The sequence below is a fragment of the Mastigoproctus giganteus genome, chromosome 5 (genome assembly GCF_048544385.1).
Source record: "Mastigoproctus giganteus isolate SK-2022 chromosome 5, ASM4854438v1, whole genome shotgun sequence".
Taxonomy (NCBI): domain Eukaryota; kingdom Metazoa; phylum Arthropoda; class Arachnida; order Uropygi; family Thelyphonidae; genus Mastigoproctus; species Mastigoproctus giganteus.
In genome coordinates, this window is record NC_143579.1 from 110,433,549 (window position 1) to 110,455,289 (window position 21,741).

General features: G+C 35.2%; 1 protein-coding gene across 1 annotated transcript in view; it reads left to right on the forward strand.

Annotated features, from left to right (window-relative positions):
- Positions 1-21,741, forward strand: part of Nse4 (SMC5-SMC6 complex kleisin component Non-SMC element 1) — a 166,939-nt gene that overhangs the window by 2,475 nt on the left and 142,723 nt on the right. The window contains exons 2-3 of the mRNA XM_090373402.1: positions 4,751-4,831; positions 11,766-11,896. Coding sequence (XP_090229528.1) covers positions 4,751-4,831; positions 11,766-11,896 — 212 coding nt within the window. The remainder of the gene's footprint in view (positions 1-4,750; positions 4,832-11,765; positions 11,897-21,741) is intronic.

Consider the following 21,741-nt stretch of genomic DNA (forward strand, 5'->3'; position numbering starts at 1 on the left):
CTTAGCCATAATTATGAGAGATTCCTTGGATTCAGGGGAGTTACCCACAGACTGGAGATGTGCAAATGTGACCCCAATTCACAAAGGAGGATCAAAGGCTGACACAAGTAATTATAGACCTGTGAGTTTAACTACTGTTTCAGGAAAATTAATGAAGGCACTAGTTAAAGAAGCACTGCAGGATCATTTAGACAAGACTTCAGTTATAGCTCGGACACAGCATGGTTTTGTTAAGGGGAAGTCTTGCCTGACCAATTTGATTGGATACTATGATTTTTCATAGTGCACAATTAATAAATAACAGTCACTAAATTTGAACACAAAAAAAAAAATGCTTTACGCACATACACGTGGTCATAACGCTAGCACGAATGTTCAGTACAATGTTGACTACAATGTTGAATGTATATGAATGAGGTATGCTGACTGAGACTGAGCATGCGAGACGATTAACCACAATCCCGGGCAGCACGTGATCACGTGACGCTCGGCAGACAATTTTCAGGGAATAAAGCACAATTACAAAATGAGGAGGCACCCTTGATACACATAAACAAAGCTGCGCATGTAGCAACTGAATAAACAACACCATAAAGGCAGAGATACACTATTAACACCTCACATTTTCCTAAAACACATTTCTAGGGGTTACTACCATAAAACAATAAAAACAATTTCCAGTTGCATTCCTGCTAGTGGAATCTGTTATAAATTGGTAGTAAACTCGATCTAATTGCATTTGTGATTATACCGATAACTGGAATATTGTTGGTTTTTACGTTATTATGGTGAAATGTGTTTCCCCTTCACCGATATAAAAAACATAAATACATTTTCAGAATCTTCTCTTCATTCCTATCTTGTTGCATTCAGTTGGAGTGATTCTGCGTTTGACTGCCATTTCCTGTAAACACAAAGGCGAATCGTGCATAAGCGAATTCGGTTCGTGTTAAATAAGATATCGTTCCCCTATTTATAAATCATGTATGATCGAATTCGTGTAGTGTAAACACGTGTTATACGAGGACTGACTGTACTTGTATTGCAAGACCTCGCTTGTTTATCAAGTTAAAATTTATTAAAAATTTTTGCTCATCTTGCAAAACACTCACAGACCAAGTTACTCGCAATCCAAGGTACCACTGTATAACATTCTTCCACTTGGTCATCGGTCTGCTACTTCATCAGGGGCTTTGAGCAGACCGATAGCCAGACTAAAAAATGTCTCGTACATACCTGTTTCTGTTGCCCCCATACCAGTTTTGCCCGAGTTTAACTTTAGGTGATTGTAAAGAAAATAAATGTGAAATGGTAATATGTATTAAGTTTAAATTTTGTAAAATTATTGTCGGAATCAGCAAACTGGGATAAGCGACACAAAGCCCATTGGGTATGTATCAGCTTAAATGCGAATAAGTCCCTACCTCCTTGTTCTGTGGGGATCCGACTGGAAAAGAAATCATATTCCCACTTTCGGGTTGTTTTATGTGTGCTAACTAAATTGTAGTGTGCAGCTGTGCCCTTCATGAATTGTGGCGTGATGGTGAAATTTCTGTAGGCACTATGTCCCATGTCATGCAAATGTTCTGATGGCCTTAAAAGGGTGTTTGGATGTTATTCTGAGTTAGTGGGGGGGGACCTATGAATGTGGTAGGAACTTATATGAACGAAAAGATGTGTTAATGCAAATAAGAAGTTTGTTAATGAAAAAATAAATAAAAGAAGGAAAATACTATGCTCTGGGCAAAGGCTGGTATAGCTTTTCTAAGTCATAACGATCCGTGTATGTCGGTGGGGATAACTATACAGGGTGATTCACTACCAGTGCAACAAACTTGCAGGAGGTGTAGGGGGCACAAAGACGAATCGGAATCACATAGCATTGCAGGGTCTGAAATGCCTTCGTCATGCGGTAGAGGACGTTGAACGGGAGGTCGCGTGAACAGCGATCCCGCTGGAAGTCAGCATTTGTGAACCGTTTCTGTTGAAGAAACCAAGTAGCAAAAGTCCTCCGGAGTGGATAATCCGCAGGCTCCAATGATTGGCGATAGGCTAACTATTGGGAAATACCCAATCGTTGGCCTATCGCTCGAGTACTCGTACTCGGATTGCCTTCTGCAAGACGTAGGACATTCTCCTCATTGTCTGGTGTCCTTGTCGTTCGTTCTCGATTCATGGTACCTCTCGTGAAACAACCAGTCTCACATAACCTTCTGTGCACACGTGTGAAAATAATAATACTGCGGGTGGGATTAATCTGTTGTTGGGAGGATTGGTACAAGTTGTTAAATTGCCAGTAAATAGATTATCTGTTTATTGGGGTGGGGGGAATTTTTGGTGTACTGAGTTGCATCGTGGTCAGATGACGAGCCTCCTCTGAGCACAATAAACCTGGTGTTCAAAACAGGTTGTACCTGTCACTTATAATAATACTTTTATTAGCCTAATATTTGGGGGGGCCTCTGTAGCCGAGTGGGCAGGAGTGGGAGTGCAGTAGCACACGCTCTTTGAGTAGACCGGGGTTCAAGCCCCTGACTGCTGAATACGGTCGATCTGCAACCCGCATTGGACCAGCGTGGCAGATTATGGTCCATTTCCCTCAGCATGAATTGTTGAGGAGGCTTCCATCCTGCAATGGGTTGATAATGGCTGCACTTTACTTTTTTTTTTTTATTTGGACATCCTAACTAATTTATTAGTTTGGTCCCTATACACCTAATTCCCTACAGATGGATACCATATAATAAAATTAACTAATATATATATATATATAACCATACAAATAAATTAGAATGAGAGTTAAAAATAAAATAATGCCAGCAGTATGGCAAGACAAGAGCAAAAATAGTCAAAATTAAACTTAAGAATCAAACCAAACAGGGAGGGAAGAGAGGGGTAACAAGAGTAAAAATATTGCAGCAGAAAATATCTAAGATAATTTAGAACATATAATTATAAGAATAATAAATAATAATTCATTAAATTTTGAAAGCCAATTAAAATAGAAATTTAACACCGCCCCCTCTGGCGGGCACCAGGTCCAAATTTGTGTAAAATATCACCAACAGAGATCTAGACCACTACAGTAAAATAAAACAAAAAATAGACTGAACCATGTAATGGTCAGTCTATTTTTTGTTTTATTTTACTGTAGTGGTCTAGATCTCTGTTGGTGATATTTTACACAAATTTGGACCTGGTGCCCATCAGAGGGGGCGGCGTTAAATTTCTATTTTAATTGGCTTTCAAAATTTAATGAATTAAATTATTATTTATTATTCTTATAATTAGATGTTCTAAATTATCTTAGAGATTTTCTGCTGCAATATTTTTACTCTTGTTACCCCTCTCTTCCCTCCCTGTTTGGTTTGATTCTTAAGTTTAATTTCGACTATTTTCGCTCTTGTCTTGCCATACTGCTGGCATTTTTTTATTTTTAACTCTCATTGTAATTTATTTGTATGGTTATATTTCAAGCATCATGTAGAGCAGGGGTGGGCAACTTTTTTCGTCAGCGGGCTGAATGAAATTTTCGCATCATGATGCGGGCCGGAATAGATTGAACGATTTAATAAAAAAAATCAGAACCTAAAAAATGTTATGTTACTTGAATTACCAAATTATTAATGTATTTTTAAAAAAAATATCTGAATGTCCAATTATCATTGAAAATGCAGCATTCGGCATCAATTTTTCTTTTTTTTTTAATTGGCTCATTTTATGGCCTATAAATTTATATTAAATTAAAAATTGTAATAATTAGAAAAGGCATAAAACATAAAATATCTCGCACCAATATTATTTTTTTCAATAAGAAGTCAAACCCAAAGGAACTTCGTTCGATCAATGCTACAATAATAATTAGGAAATAACTCTTTGACGCTGCGTAGAATCAATTGGTTACTGTTGTACTGGCCGCGATTCCCGATTGAACCAAATTAAGTCTAACGTTTACGGCGAGTGTAGTCAGGTATGGATTTTCTATATTTATGCATTTACCAAGGGGGCCAGATTCAAAATTGTCACGGGCCGGCTGTTGCCCACCCCTGATGTAGAGAAATATGCGTTTTGCTGCCTCTGATGTTTGCTGTACCTTTTTGTTTTATTTTTGTCATGAAAGATTTAGTTTCCAACTATTTTAAACATTATTCAAATATATGTATGTATAAGTACATATATATTATATATAATATATAGTGTATATGTAATGTTTAAAGTTTATAATGATGGAATTGTATATTATAGTGTATATGACAAAGCTGTGTGGCATTTCTCTCTGCCTAGGCTACCACTGATGTTTAATCATTAATCATATTTGGCAGCTACTGTTAATCAAATTTTGTCTTAAATAAACATAAAATAGATGATATAATAATTTAAATTCTGGATGAATTTCTGAATTGCCTGTTTGTGAAAGTCATTTTTAACATCAGTTAGTAAAATTTGCTAAGTTTTCAGGGAAGCAGTATAAATGGCATTTAGAAATTTACCAAAGAATGCATCTGGAAATTATATCTTCCCTTTTTATGTGTGTAAGAGACTCAGATTGATTGAAACATAATTGACCAATTGCACGTGATCAAACTGCTTATTGAGGCTTTTTGTACAAAAAATGCTAGGTGCAAGCATGGATTTCTTAGTTGGCATGGCAATCGGAGATTTGTAAAGCCCTGAGATCATATATAAAATTTTAAGAAAGCGGTGAAATTAATGTGTATAATAAATATGATAGTTTTTTTTTTTTTTTCAGAGCATCAAGATGAATTATTAAATCCAGAATCACAGCGTTTGGCACAGTGTGTTGAAGAAGCCAATTCATTATTTAAACAAGGTAAAATTTACCTTTTAACTCTGCTTTCATTTAACTTTAACTTTGTTTTAACTAAGTATAGTGAATGCTTCATGTGTGAGATACTTGTCTGAAATGCTATGTATATATATATATATATCTCAAAGAATTATTTGTAAATTTTAACTTATAGATAACTTAAGGTTGTTAATGTTAAACCCATAATTAACATATTTTATAATTTTGCTTTATATTTCAATTTATGTTACTACCATTACTACTTTTATCTCTTTTTTCTTTACGTTTTATCTCATTCTGTTTTACTCTCACTTTATATTACATATTGTACTTCTAGGTTTTGCCACAGTGCCGGCATTGGCCTTTGCCCGTTATTTGGGTGGTTTTGATGCACAGATCTTTCGCAGACTGCACCTTATATCACTCAACCTGCTACCTCATTGCTAATCCGATATATTTTTACACTATCATATCTAGAACACGAACACACACACACACACACACACACACACACACACACACACACACACACACACACACACACACACACACACACACACACACACAGGGTGTCTTAAAAATACACGTCATAACTTCAGGAATGAGTTCCTCATATGTAGACAATAAAAATATTTTATATCAACATAGTTTCGGAAATGCATGGTTCCCGAGTTATTAATTGGAATGTCTTATCTCCCGCTGGTGATTTCCTTCATCATAAGGTACTGACAGAATCTGGTGATTTTCCATTCCGACCATGTACTCAAATCAGGATCAAGCGGATGTGCACTTTATGTACAGTTTGGCAGACGGCAATGCTCTGGATGCTCGTCGTTTGTACCACGACAGGTTCCCAGAATGAAGATGTCCAGACAGGAAAACTTTTGAAGGTATCCATTGCCGCCTTTGCGGCAATGGATACCTTCAAAACCTCGTGCTGCCGACAGAGGACAACCAAGATCTACGACTCCTGAAGTAGAGGAAGAGATTTTGGATGTTATGCATGTCACTCCTGGAATAAGCACACGCAGAATAGTAATGCAACTGGCTGTTGAACGTTCGACTATTTGGAGAGCGTTGCGAGAACACCAACTGTGTTCTTTACCATTTGGATAAGGAAGGAACACCAACTGTGTTCCTTATCCTTACCATTTGCAATGGGTACAGGCCTTGTCACCAGCACATTACCCTGTGCTAGTAATATTCTGCCAGTGATTCTTGCAGCAGTGTGGTACAACTCCTCACTTTCCTGCCTTAGTAATATTCACAGATGAAGCACAGTTCACATGAGACGGAATCCAAAACTTTCACAATCAGCATGTATGGGCTGAGGAAAACCCACATGCAATTCTTCCATCACATCACCATCAGCGGTTCATACTCAACATCTGGGCAGGTGTTCCCCATGTATTTCCAACACACTCACAGGCCAGACGTACAGAAACTTTCTGGAAAACAACATGCCTGATTTCTTGGACAACGTGCCACTGATCATTCATCAACAGGCGCCTCCGTAGCCAGATGGGCAGAGCAGCAGTACGTAGCACATGCTTCTTGATTAAACTATGGTTAGAGCCCATGACCACCAAATACGGAGGATGCGGAAAGGTCAGGGAATGACCACCGCATATGCCTGGAGCAATATGGCTTTAGTTGCTAATGCTCCTAAAAACCAAAATAACAACAGCAACAATTCGTCAACAAGCACACTTCATGCATGATGGCGCTCCTGCACATTTCAGTCACCTAGCCTGCAGTTACCTGAATTGAAGGTTTCCTAGTCAGTGGATAGGTAGAGGTGGACCCAACTGCCTGGCCTCCACGCTCATCTGATTTAAACCCACTAGATTTCTTCTTGTAGGGCCATTTAAAGTCATTGGTGTATTCGACTCCGGTAGCTGATGTTGAAATTCTCCGCAATTGAATTGTGGCAGGTTGTGAGACAATATGAAACATGCCAGGAATTTGGCATCGGCATTGCGAGTCCATGAGATGTCGATGTTGAGGCCTATATTCAGGCAGAAGATGGATTTTTTGAACAATTACTATAAGGTGATGTGAATAGTTAAAGTGTCATAGACAGACTTTGAAAACTCGGAAACCAAGCATTTCTGGAACTATGTTGATGTAAAATATTTTTATTGTCTATATATGAGGAACTCATTCCTGGAGTTATGCTGTGTATTTTTGAGACACGCTGTATATATATATATATATATATATAGTATCACTTGTTGTTGTTATTTGGTTTTTTAGGCGCATTAGCAACTAAGACCATGTTGCTCGGGGGATATGCGGTGGTCATTCCCTGACCTTTCCGCATCCTCCGTATTTGGTGGTACGGGCTTGAACCCCGGTTTAATCAAGAAGCGTGTGCTATGCACTGCTGCTGCTCCTGCCCACCTGGCTACAGAGGCGCCATATCACTTATTATCAGTAAGAAATTCCTTATCAGGCATTATTGCAAATGTCATACTTCTTGTTTTATATTAATGATTGTTATTATTATTTATTTTATCTATTTAATTAATTGTTATACAAATAAACTACTGGAACATGAACAAAAGTGTAAGAGTGCTAAGATATGCATGAAAGAGGAGGCTAAAGTAGGCTTTCCAAACTGTATCATGACACTTAGTGTCATCGTATCCTGAATGGTGTTATCAGATTGTGGTAGCATATTGCCTTTTTTTTGTTGACTTCCTTTCATTGCATTTATTGATGTAATTGATTTGATTAAAATAAATTACTGAGTAATATATATAAAAAAAAATTACATTTAATTTTACACTTGCTGCAGCAGCTGGTATGCTTGCACTTGATCTCTCCCTTTGAAAGCCAATAACTGATGTAGTCAATTTCAAATGGCCTTAGTTCAGCTTTCATTTCTACCTCAGCCCCGCATGCATGCACGTTCTCCTCTCTCTCTCTCTCTCTCTCTTCTCTCTCTCTCTCTCTCTCTCATCTCTCTCTCTCTCTCTCTCTCTCACTCTCTCTCATCTCTCTCTCTCCTCTCTCTCTCACCACAATTTGGTGGTGGTGCCCTCAGAACTTCTCCCAAGCTTCTTGACTTCATTCAAAAGAGGAATCCAGGTTAATTAATGACTGTCTTGTACAATCTCACCATCCTGTCTAATATTATAATGTGAACATTATAATTATAATGTGAATCCATTAACACATTGTTTTTTGGTTTGGTAATTCATTCCAAGACCTTGGAAGTTGAATTTTTGCTATATAACTAAGCTATCCATGGAATCTTCAATCTATATAAAAACATAAATAAATTTTCAGAATCTTCTCTTCATTCCTATGTTTTAATTTATGTTTTAATTTTCATAAACTTGTTACTCCTTATCTCACTTGCATGTATCGTGTTAGTTGCAATTTCTTCGTTATTGATTGCTTATCTTTTTTACTGTTTTAAATTTACAACAAAAAAAATGTCAGTGAACAGAAATATCAATTAGCATGTACATATTACAATAGTAATTAGGCTATGTACCTAAGCATAAATTTATTTTTATTTTGGTAAATAAAAATGAATTGCATCAATAAATGCAATGCTAACCTGCGGGAAGTATTCTTCTGATTTTCACGTATCATTTGATTTTGTTAAATGGCAAGGTAATAAAGCATAAATTTGTGTTTTATATCTTTACTTTTATAGACTGGATAATATTCCTCCAATTTTTGCTTATTAAAATCGCCATTTAATAGAATTAAAATTCAGTTCACAAATGTGATCACAACGACTGGCACATAATGCATATCGTATAGTGAACGGAGAGTCCATCGTAAAGCAATTTGATCGTACAGTGAACCAGTCAAAGATTATTAAATACGATTATTAAAATTAATTTTTGCATTCAGTTCCTTTGTGGCCACATCATAGTATCCAATTAAATTGGTCAAACAAGACTTCCCATTAACAAGCCTGTGCTGTGTCTGAACTGTAACTGCAGTCCTGTCTAGACAATCGTGCAATGCTTCTTTAACCAGTAACTCCTGGAACAGAAATTAACCTAACAGGTCTTACTTGTGTCACTCTTTGATCCCCTTTGTGAATTGTGGATACATTTGCACTTTCCAGTCCATGGGGACCTCCCCTGAATCCATGGATGCTCTCATAATTATGGCCAAGGATTGCTTACTTCCTTTGCTGCCTCTTTTAATATAACTGGATAGATACCGTTCAGCCCAGGTGCCTTTCTTTTGTCTAAATTCAAAACCTTTTTCTTCTCCTTTTTGCTCTCAGTTATTACAAAGTCATTTAGATAGCAATTAGGGTTTGATAAACTTCTGGTCTCCACTTCTCTACACAATTCCTTGTGTATGGATGTAGATGCAAAATTCTTATTGAGTTTGTCAGCTACCTGAGCAGGGTCATCAGCAATGGAACCATAGATATCAATTGGACCAATCTGATTCATCTCCTTCATTCTAGAGTTTACATAGGTAATGAAGTCTCTGCCGTTTTTCTTTGCATCCATTGCCAAAGATTTCTCATAATCTCGCTAGGTACAGATTCCTAATAATATGAATTATCGGGCTTCTGTGTTGCCTGATAATTCATATTATTAGGAATAATATGAATTATTCCTAATATTATATGCATCCCATGCATTTTTCTTCTTTGCCACGAATCTCATTACACTCCCTTTGAGACTTCTTTCTAAGTTCATTAGCATTATTACACATCTCATTTCACTCCTGCGACATCTAAGTTCATTAACATTAGTAGTGGCATGTGATGCAAGAAAGCAAGCTTATACAAAATCGGCCAAAAAAAAAAAAAAAAACTAACCCTGCATCTAGAAAATTGCAGGGTTAGTTATTTAATAAGATTGATAATGACAAATCTCTGTTTATTCAAAATGAGGTGTCTGTTACATTTTCTAGAGAAATTTGAAGAAATGGTATTAAAATTTTGATTAATCTGCTATAGATTGCAGTGAGGATTGAGCCAAGCTCCAAAGTTTTCAGAGCTTATGAAAACAAAGAAAGAACTGTCCTAGCCTGATGAGAACTTGAGTATCTTAAGTTAAACTCTGAAGTTTTTGGGAAACTGCTAACTCTTTATCTTCTGTCACTATGCAGAAAAACACGGTCAAAAGTAATCAACATGACATTTTGGTTAGTGCACCATTATTTTGTAACTCCTACAATTTTTCATAACACAACAGTTGTGACAAGCCATATGTGAAATGCCATATGGCCATTCGACTACCATCCTTTACTGTAGCTGTCTGCATAGTTTACCATGTAGATAGCTCCACCAAAATGTATCTCATATCAAGTGATGATGGAGTTTATGTACACAACTTGGAAAAAACATTTTAATATGGTGCCATGTTATTGTTTTGAGAGTTGTATATTTAAAATTTTTATTAAAAATAACTAATAATAAATAACATAACTATTAAAAGATTTTTGCAAATATAAATATAATTTTTATATATGCTGAGAGACTATACAATTCTTTACAAACAAGAAAAAATTTCTATAAGAAATTTTTCTCTGTTTTTGCACTGTTTTTTTCTTTTTTTTTTTTTTTTTTTTTTTAGATGCTTGTAATGTGAAAATGATATTTGGTATTTAGAGTTCAAATCAGTGCAAAAAAGTGAATAAGGAATATTGATAAAATGGTATAAGAATTAATTGATGATTGGCTCAGTCCCCATGAATATGATGTAGTTTCAAAAAGTTATGCACCCTCCAGTTGTGGGAGGGGGGAGCTAAAGATAACTCAGCTGACTAGACTTGTTCCTCTGCAAAGAAAAGTCTAAATTTAAAATATCGACCTAGCAAAACAGACACTGAAATATGGAAACTTCTAAATTTTATAAAGTAATGAATTGTAGTGAAAGGTTTAAGGTGTTACAATCATTAATTTTTTTTTTTTAAATGGCTGTTCATTTCCTTTGGTTGATCAGTCAATACATGTTTCTTTTATTTAGTAATAAAGGAATTTTGAAAAGTTGTCTGTATAGAAAGATATTTTACACATGCAAGGCAATAATTTTAATTACTCAGCAGTACAGTGGATCTTATAATCAACATATTAGTTTATATTTATATCATGAGTATTTTTAGTAATTGTTTGCATCATTAATTTTAGATTGCCAGAGAGTGAATTGTTTTAAAAATATAATAATAATAACAAAAAAAAAATGACAGAATTTACATTATTTCCACAATATCATTATGAAACATTAAGTCCATTTTTAGTTTTCTGTATGGCATTCAATAGTGGAAATTTTAGGGAATTGAATTGTTCATGTAGTGATCCATAATTGTTCACAGCAGCTGGCAGGAGAAGTGTAAAGTCTTCCCTGAAAACATTAGGAATTGAAAAAGGCAAACTGAGTAGTCATGCCATGAAGTCTTCAAGTACCTCTCATGAAACCAGAGGAGGAAGGCAGTCTAACGTAAACTGCAAACGAAGTATTATTCTGGGTTAAAACTTCAAAATGCAGTTAATTGTAAAGAATATAATTTCTTAAATTGAAGCACATCATGTATAATCTTGTGCTAATCCTCTCCCATGTACAATCATGCATTAGAGCAGAATTTACAGTTGTTGAATTCTGGAATGAGGGCTGTTCCTTTAATTCACTGAACCAACTTCGCAACTAATAAACCAGACCAAAAAAGTGTTCTGAAAGGATGTCATGAACATAATAGAATTTGTTGACTACAGTCTATATGAGTGTGGTTTAAGGAGATGATTGCTTTTATTTTTCCTGAGTTTTGAATTATAACATATCACATGTACAAAGCAGTTTTAAAAATTCCTTAATATATCTTTGCGTCATATGTGTATTATGTTTGAAACATTCACCACTCCAATTGAACATGGTAGTTGTAAAGTACTGCATTGCTTCATAGTACTGCTTTAATTACCTTGTATTTTACTATATAAATGTTTTTTTCTTTTCTTTTTTTATTCTTCTAGTTACCAAACCTAGAGAAGCAACTCTTGATGCTCAGCTTGTTGGCAGGTATGCATCAATTGCTAAACAGAAAGCTGAATCACTTACTGCTGGCTTTGTCTCTTTTAACTCCCTTGAATATGTTGAACGATTGGTGAGTTTATTATTCCCTTAAACACTTAGTTTCTTGTTAGACTGATATGTCTCTGATATGATATCTCTCTCTCTCTCTCTCTCGCACATATATATTTATATTTGTATAACTTGAGTGGAATAAGGACAAATTCAAAAACCTGAGCAATCTTTGCTCAGAAACTGTATGATTTAGTTTTGAAAGAAATGTTGATGCATATTATTTGTAGGTGTTTTGTGCTGGATCTGTAACTATCATAAAAACTTCTTTCCTTCCAGAAATAGCCAGTGAGCTGGACTAATACTAATTTATTTAGAACTAGACAATCCAGAAATGCCCACCTATATGTATTTTGAAATTTTACATAAGAATATGCATAAAACCAATTAATATTAATTATTCACAGATGATTAATTCATCTTTCATGTTTGCTGCAAAATAATTCATCTTTCATCTTTGCTATGCATTGCTGCAAAACATATTCTACACAACTTAAACAACAATAAAGGCCCAAATTTGTGCACACATGTGACATTGTTCAGTCAATATAGCAATTGATAATAGCGCTAGTATTGGTAAAATAATGCAAAGAAGCCAGCTTATACAGTTATCAGCCACAAGAAAATAAATAAAATAAAAATTATTCACTTCATTTGCCCATTCCTTCTAATAATTTGCCCAAACTACCCACCTGTACAATACTTGGTGGATACCATAATTGATTTCATCAATCAATTGCTCTCTTTCCGAATGTGAGTTTCTGCACATCTGTTTCTCAGTATAAATATATCTTCACTGTGTCATCTGAGAAAGTCTAAAGATGCCACAGCATTTAGTTTACATAACCTTTTTAAACATTTCAGTTAGGTCACTGCACAGATGTATAGTTTCCAGATGCTTCAGTTTACAGAATACCAGTTTGCTCTTGATAAGAAAACCCTTTTTGTGTTCCCCAGCTAATCTTGCTACTCTTCTCTTCCACTTTTCCAATGGAATTGTCCTTTCTAAAATGAAGTATCCAGACTTGTATGCAATATTTCGAATGTGACCTTATACAGTTAGATAATCACTCCTTTGTTTCTGAATATTACTCATCTCAGATTTCTGATCTTCTGATTTTAATGACATTTGGGACGACTTGACAAATCTTTCTAAAAGAGTTAGAATCCCACGAGCTGCTTAATAACCTATCCGCACTGCTCAGAGAACTTTGTGTCCAACTACATTTACCTCTATCTTTTTCTGTATCATTTGAGTTTTGTGCTACCGAAATGGTATGTTATTCTAGGGCAGCTATCCAAATGTTGTACCTTGCTTGCCATTTTTATATCTAGATTATCTGCCTAGATCTGCTTAAATTATCAAGATCTTGTTGAAATAGCATACCCTGATCAGTGTCATTAAATACCCCACCCATCTTTGTATTATCAGGAAACTTAAATATCAAACTTGAAATTGTTTTGTTAATTATCACTAATAATTATTAAAAACAGTATGGGGAGCTCAATATTGAATCTTGTAGTTCCCCACACATGATATTAGTTTATGAAGAGCAGTTGCTATTTGTAACTATTGTCTGTTGTGGCAACTTAGCCATCCATTTAGTGACAGTTATATAATTTTGCAGCTAGGGCTTGAAGTACAGGTAGTTCTTGACTTTACAAGTTGATTTGTTCCTAGTGTGCACTCGTGAAGCGAAAACTCATAAAGTGGGAATTTATATCCCACTTTATGAGTTGAAGTGGGATATAAATAAAACATTTGCTGGAACAAATTTCCATCTGTCGTTGTAGAAATTGACAGCTTAAATAAATTCAAGGCAGAACTAGACAAACATTTGGAATGAATGGATGGGTGAAATGGGAAAGTTTTTTTTTTTTTGTTGATGCTGTTATAAGCTTTCTTTCTTGCATCATATTCCTCTACTAATCCTAAGTATTTTTTAATATCCTGCTCCATAGACATAATGGGGATTACATTCAGCAGGGATTGCATTCTTAACAATGAAATTTGACACACAGTAATGTTAAATAAAGGTCAACAAAACAGTAGTTTATGCTTAAGCAATGATTTATTTATCCAAAGAAATGAAAACATAGCCTTTAAAATCAAGCAAATTCTTAATAAATAAAGAAATTATTTATGTCATACAGATGTTGAAGAATGTTTATTCTTCATCATCGTCACTAAATGAACACTCGGTGGTTAATTACTCAATATTGGCTTGTCACTTGTTGGTTTGTTGAAAGCACAAGGAGTCATTTTCAGAAATTCTCAAGTCATTTGTTTCCAAGGCAGTCCACTCTTTTCTATATAAATTTCACGATAGAACGCATAAGCATTTTTTAAATCTGTAGAAACTTTTCTAGTGTGCTTGAAATTTAAATTTTGTGACTTGAAAATCTCAATTGCTTTTTCTCTGTTTTGAAAAGCTTCTTCAAGTCCCTTGAGAGTGAAGGAACTAACAGCAATTTCAGCCTATTAAATCTTCTTTTTCCTCAGCTTCTTCACATTTTGTCATATCAAGGAAGTCTTAATTTGTGAGCTCCCCATTGTGTGCTTGAAGCAGATCAGTGTTGGTTGTAGAAACCTCAAGCTGCAATTAGTTAGCAATATTAACGACCGCTTCTGTTTCATTTTATCCGACCTCTGCTGTAGTAGTACTGTAGTGTATGGCTATCTGCATGGTTTGAAATGCTGTATTTATGTTTAGCATTTATTTATTGCTATTAATGTTCATATTTGCAATTTTGCAATACTTGTAAAAAATAACTTGTAAATCCGGGAACTTGTAAAGTGGGAACTGCCTGTACTGTCAATTTATTCATCAAATTTATAGCAAAAGATTATTTCAGTACTTACCTTGAGGTAAGTACAGAAATAATAAGTTTCTACTGGATATTTGATGATGATCCATTTAGTATAATACTAAGTTGCTCTTAATGCCACATTGCTCCAATATATAGAATAATCATTCATGTGGGAATAGTACCAATTGCTTTACTGAGAACTAAACAGTGGTTAAATGTGTATAGTTTATTTGCCTTTTAGGCTTGTTTCTGTTTTAACTGAAATTGTTTTGTATTGATATCTGTGTTTCACCTTGTTGGGGTAAAAATAATACAATCATAATTAAAGAAAAATAACAAGAGGAACAAATATTGTTGCCAGAGAACAGATTTTAAATCTCTCAGTAGGTTCGGTACTGCGAACTGTGCTCTGCTTCTATTTACAAAAATAGAAGTATTTATAAAGTTAACATAAAATTAATATCTAGTAAATGCTTTACAAATGTAAAGTACTGTATATGGTTAGCAGTAACCCCAGAGTAATGTATCAACTGTGTGGTACTACACTCAGGGTGGTAGAGAATGAAAAGAACCTGGGGGGTAATTGTGCAGTTAGCTATGAAGTTTTCTGAGCAGTGCAGATGGTCTGCAAGAGTAGCTCATTGTGTCTTGTCAATGATATACAGGAATTTTTCTAGCAGGGATAAGGAGGTGATTATCCCTTTGAACCAGATAGATATTTATAAGGCTCTGAGATGGGTTGGTAAAATGAATAAAGGCAGAATTTTTGCTGTTATAAAGAATTCCAGAAATTGGAGCCCCCTGATAAAAATTATACTATGTTAGAGCCTACAATTAATATATAGGATTAATAAAACACTTCATTCTGTTTAAATAAATTTTTGTGAATTATAATTTATACAGTACACACTGTCTCACAATTGACAAATCAGTTGGAAAAATAAATTCACAGAAACCTAGATTGTGTGCTTGTCAAAATCCAAGTACAGTCATTTTATTTTTGCTTGGAGAGTGTGTCCTACAACTTGATGGAAAGTATATTTTGACATCCTTGTGGCCTTCCACTCATGTGATAGTTATACATTCTCCCAACTCATTTGATCAAAGAACCAATCAAGGCCAACCTTATGTATGTAAACACTCTGTACCCATTTCAGGCCACACCTTGAGCACTGTCTGGAGGCCTCATTTTAGGAAGGATGTAGAGCTGGAATGAGTACAGTAAAGGGCAACAAGATTAATGAATGGAACAAAGGGTTACTCTTAGGAAGAAAGGCTTAAGTTTTGCAAATTACAGTGTCTGGAGACTAGGCACCCGTGAGGTGATCTGATTGAGATGTATAAGGCATTGAATGGTTTGAGCATGCTCAATGCTGATGGGAATCTTCCTCTTGCTGAGATTAATCATCTGAGGGGACACAAATTCAAATTGAGGAATGACAGTTGTAGAATAGTGTGTGGAAATTTGCCTTTAGCCGGCAAGTGGTTGATTGCTGGAACAAATTTCCATCTGTCGTTGTAGAAGTTGACAGCTTAAATAAATTCAAGGCAGAACTAGACAAACATTTAGAAAGAATGGATGGGTGAAATAGGAAAGTTTTTTGTTTTTTTTGTTGATGCTGTATAAGCTTTCTTTCTTGCATCATATTCCTCTACTAATCCTAAGTATTTTTTAAACTCCTGCTCCAAACAGTTTGTTTAAAATAACGCAAAGAAAACACTATTCTCTGTGTAGCAAAAAAAAAAAAACCCAGAAAATTATAATTAAAGAAGTCATATCAACATAAAAACATATGATCATTGATGTAATATTTCTAAACTTATCTTCAGAGTTAATTTATGTGGTCTGCCATTGCATTTATTATTATTATATATTTATTTATTTTTTAATTTCAAATCTTTTTTTTAATGCCATGAGTAGAAATATAAAGCATCTCGTGCCTTGTATTTCACTGCATCAGTAAAACTAATATTTTCAAGTTAGATAATGTAAGCAGTGCATTATATTTCGAATGCATTAGCAAATATTAGTAATTCACGATTCATAACAAAAAAAATACCTTTTTATGTGTAAACTGAGAACATTTCATTTCTGTGCATCTGCCATATTGCCTAGTTTTTTTTTTTATACTCAGAAAGACAGATGTATGTTGTGAAGATAATAACTGCATTTTGTGTATACGGTTGTGCTCCTGTATCTGCTGATTTGGTATCCTCTGATTCAGTTACCCACGGTTAACCCCGGAAAAAAAAGAAAGAAACTTAACACGTATTACTCGCATGTCCGATACAATGCTTCCCTTTATTTTTTACGATGTCAATTTTAAATCAAATAGTTTCCCTCTATTTTTTACAATGTCGCGTATAGTTTAGTCACCAACATTATAACGGTTCTTTAAAGATTTAATGGATGCACCATTTTCAAATTTTTGAATAATTTCAAGTTTTTGTTTAATTTGAAAGCCCAACTCTTGCATTTGCCCATCATTTTCATGATTTTTAAACAACAACAACAAAACATAGTTACTATTAAAAAAAAAAATTTCAACATCCCCGACATAAATAACGAAATCAAAATTTGCCCTTTTGTGATGTTACGGAACACAACAATCGACGCAACACACTAAATCAAACATACTATATCATTTGGTCTCTCTCTTTTTTTTTTTTTTTTTTTTTGTGTTGAGCAGTAGATTGTGAAGACAGCAGGGGTTGCAAGATAATAGGTACGCTAATCTCCCAATGATGACTTATAACTCTGGTTTTTGTCACTTAATTACGACTTGCAAAATATCTGTTTATATCTATTCTAGTTATTACTTGAATTTTATGATTTCTGGTTGATTTTTATTTATTTTTTTATTATTCAGAGTCTTGAAGTGTCTCGGTTAATCCAATCCCGGTAAATCAAGTCTCTGCTGTACTTTATTATTACTGTATTTAATGTTGATAATGTCTTACCGTGTGTTCAATTTATCAATTAAACTTTATTATACATATATATGTACAAGAAAATCATGTTATATATGGGGTCACCACATGTTCGTTTAAAATCCGCAGTTTTCAGCCATCCATGGTAGATTTTGGAACATATTCCCTCACAGATATGGGGGTCTTATTGTATGCTAGAAAAAACCTGTTTGTTACAAGATCTATGTATTTGTTTGTCTTCTGCATTTTTATTTTTAAATCTTTTGCTGGCAATTTCTGTTTTTAACTGCATTTTGTAAAAACTCATACTTTTTGAACATTCCAAACAATTCTTTTTTATGGAGTCAAAATATTATTGAAAATTTCCTTCAAGCTAATAATACCTCAAGGAAACATTAATTTAAGCACTTTGCAACTTATCTTTCTTTGTCAAGGTGTGGTTAGACCTCGCACATTCTGCTGGATTTTTGTCCTGGACAAATGGGTACAGAGTGTTTACATACATAAGGTTGGTCTTGATTGGTTCTCTGATCAAATGAATTGGAAAAATGCATAATTAACACACGAGTGGAAGGCCTCAAGGATGTCAAAATGCATTTTGACTGGTTTTGATGGCTGGCCCTTGTTAACAACGTTGAAGTCATCTGAAAAACATTTTTCAGATGACTTGTAATATTTTTGACTTTCAGTGTTGCAGGTTCAAATTGTGTTATTTTATGACTGCTTTTCCATTTTAGCTGGCGCCTCCGTAGCCAGGTGGGAAGGAGCAGCAGTGCATAGCACAGGCTTCTTGATTAGACCGGGGTTCGAGCCCGTCGCCACCAAATACGGAGGATGTGGAAAGGTCAGGGAATGACCACCGCATATCCCGGAGCAATATGGCCTTAGTTGCTAATGCTCCTAAAAAAAAAAAAACCAAATAACTAACCATTTTAGCTAACCTGTTGGTTGATTACGCTACCTTCTGTTCTCTCTCCATATTAAAAGCATAACCTCCTATCTTTTATATATATATATATATATATATATATATGTATTCAGGCACCTTTTATTTAATTGGCAATTAGTGCATTTTTTGTGAATGTCTGACAAAAAAATCCTTGTTACGCAACTGTTTGATTTTATGAATGTTCATGCGAAGTTCCTTTGGCACCAGTTTTCGAAGTTTATAACGCAGCTATCAGTAGAAATATTTTCTGAAAATTTTGTTAAAAAGAAAAAATATACATGCAGAAAAAGTTCTGTACCAATATTTTTCCCTAAAAACAGTTGCAATAAAGCAAACATTTTCTTTTATTAAATGTGCATTGCAGTGTTATCCATTTTACACTTTTTTTCCGTTTCCAGTGTGGCTTCCGATAGATGTATTTTCTTGATTTTGTGTTAGTAGATGCAATACACATTGAAGAAAGGAAATGCGATGTTTTCATTTTTCGAAAACAATTTGTTGCAGCTCTTTCAGTTATGTTTCTTATGCCAAGAAACAGTTACATGCTTTTTTTTTTTTTTTTTTTAAATTCCTGTATCGCCCTCGTGCATGATGGTGCCTTCATGTCACCCACAGCTCTGTGTCCCAACTTATAACTCCCTTTAGCCAGCAGCCAAACACACACATGAGAAATTCAAACAAATTCGGTGATGCGATCTATAATCAGTGTCAATGCCTGGTTATTTTTCTCGGGAATAATTATAAAATGCATACTTGAACATAAATTTTTGCTGTTTGAGTGTTAATTAATAGATTTTTCTGGATTTTCAAGTTGGGATATCATGGAAAACACTTCCGTTTATGTATGTTGAGAGTTTCAGTTTTGTAGATAGGATAGAAATAATTAGTTAATTTCACTATGGTAATTTTCACCTGAGTGGACTTACAATGCTTGAAAATGGGACGGAACTGAAGCAGTTGTTTGTTGAAAATAATATTCCTGCAAAATTGCTAGCCGAAATAATCCCTATGCATGCTACCACATAGCATAGGGAGGGGGGGTAGGGGAAAGGAAGCACAATGGGTGCCGAACTAAGCGTGCCCCGGCTTGATTACAAGCTTATCGCCCAAATGCCGCTGACCATTGTGGATTGAAGGGTGTGCCACTCTACAGTTTATATATTGAAAATTTAACAACCGGCTCGCGTGAGCCAGCTCCAGTACACCACTGCTTGTGACCCTCTAACCTTCAAACGTAAGAATAGACATTTCCACAGCTTCAGTTTCCCTGCTTGCAGAAATCCAGCAGCCAACTTTAGATATCCTCTTTCAATTGACTTGATACAGATTGCATAAAGCACAACAGTTTGGGTTTCTACTGTTGGGCTCTGTCTTGCACTTCCTTGCCATATTTTCCTTGGAAGTGACATGTCTCTCCTATCTTGAACCCGTGAACATGAGCATGTACTTGGACTTGACCTGCCCTCATAGACCTCATCAGTGGTAACCTACCAGTGCCTTTCCCAGAACTGGATGCTGTATAGCGATCACATGGACACCCTGTCCCTGTGTCTGTTACTTTGAGCCTCCCTTCCTGCTACTTCCCCTCTCTAGTTTACAGAGTTCTGTACACTTCAAAGAGAAATGGGTTTTGGGCAATCACAGGCACCGTAATTGCCCACAACAGTGTTGTTTGCTAGCCAAACAACACTATATCACTATGTCTAGCATACGGCAACAGGCAACACTGTTATTAATAATTGCTTGTTTATAAATGTTGTTACTAGGTCTCTGCTCCTGACAGCAGTCTAGTCTACCTGCTACTGAGTTGAGTTGAGAGTAAAAAAAGTTGATTTTAAGCTGCTTTGATCTAGTATGTGTATCAATAATTTTTTTAAATTTGTTATTCAGTACTGTGAAGAGGCTAAAATGTTAACAATCTGAAACATTTCGTACATGTTCAGAATAAAACATTTTTATAAATGTTATCATTTCTCTTCTGCTTCTCATTATCATGCTCTCTTACTGTATCGTTTTCCTCTGTATACATATATTGTTTTCTGATCACAGTATCTAGGCCAGGGGTAGCAAACCGTTTTAAGGGTGCATGCCAAAATTGGCTAAATCTTTTAAAACACTATCCTTGCGTGCCACTTGGAATTTTGCAAATGTTGATTATCCAAACCGTCGCCTCCCTCCCCCACAAAAATTACAGTATCTTCTTTTAGTGCACTTGTTATTATGCTGAAATATTACTTGTGGCGCTTAATACATTTGAAGGCCCACTCATGCAGAGGCCTTCACTACTCTAGAAACTGCAATGGTGCTGTATGAGTTAGTCTAAATGCAGTTCCACGGAGATACTGCTATTATAGAGGATGAGAGACCTTGCCACGAAAAAAAGACAGTCTCGCATGGTTCGAAGAAAAATTCAAGAGTACATATTTTAAAATATAAACCCTTCCAAGATTCATTATCTCTTATTTGTGTGCAATTATCTGTTTATTTCTGTTTATGTAAAAAAAAAAACATGGTTTATAGTTGAAACCATGTAAAACAATATAATATATACTGTTTCTTCAAAACGTTTTTTTGGTTATTATTTACAAACAATTTCCTAAATTATTTTTTATAATACAGTACTTCATATTTCAAACCTTGCATATGATAATTTACTTCTAGGCCTAATTACACTTTGTTTTGTATAAACTGGGTATTCTCATGTAGCCCCAGTGGTCAGGAGCGAGAGTGCATATCACGTGCTCCTTGAGTGGACTGGGGTTCAAGCCCGTGACTATTAAATATGATAAATATTTGTATTGACGATTTATTGTAAACTCTACTGACTTGGTAGTTGTGCTGGCATATAAACAGAAAGTTTAATTTAATTTTAATTTTTTATGTTTGATTATCCAAACTATTTGATAGTGGCCCAGCCTATTTGATTAACCGACCTGGATCCGGGATTCTTGTGTAGTGAAAGTCTGGGGTGACATTTGTTCCCATACTCTGGACGTGGGTTGGAGTGCAGGCTGGTCAGAAACAAATCACTGCATGAATACAGCTATTTACTGAATGGTGTAATGTCACTACATGCCTGGTAGAGAGAGAACAGGCATGTGCAGGTCATGACTCAGGGTGGATTCCTGGAGTGATGTTGTTCAAGGTTTGAAATTTTTTTGAGATGCTCTGAATTC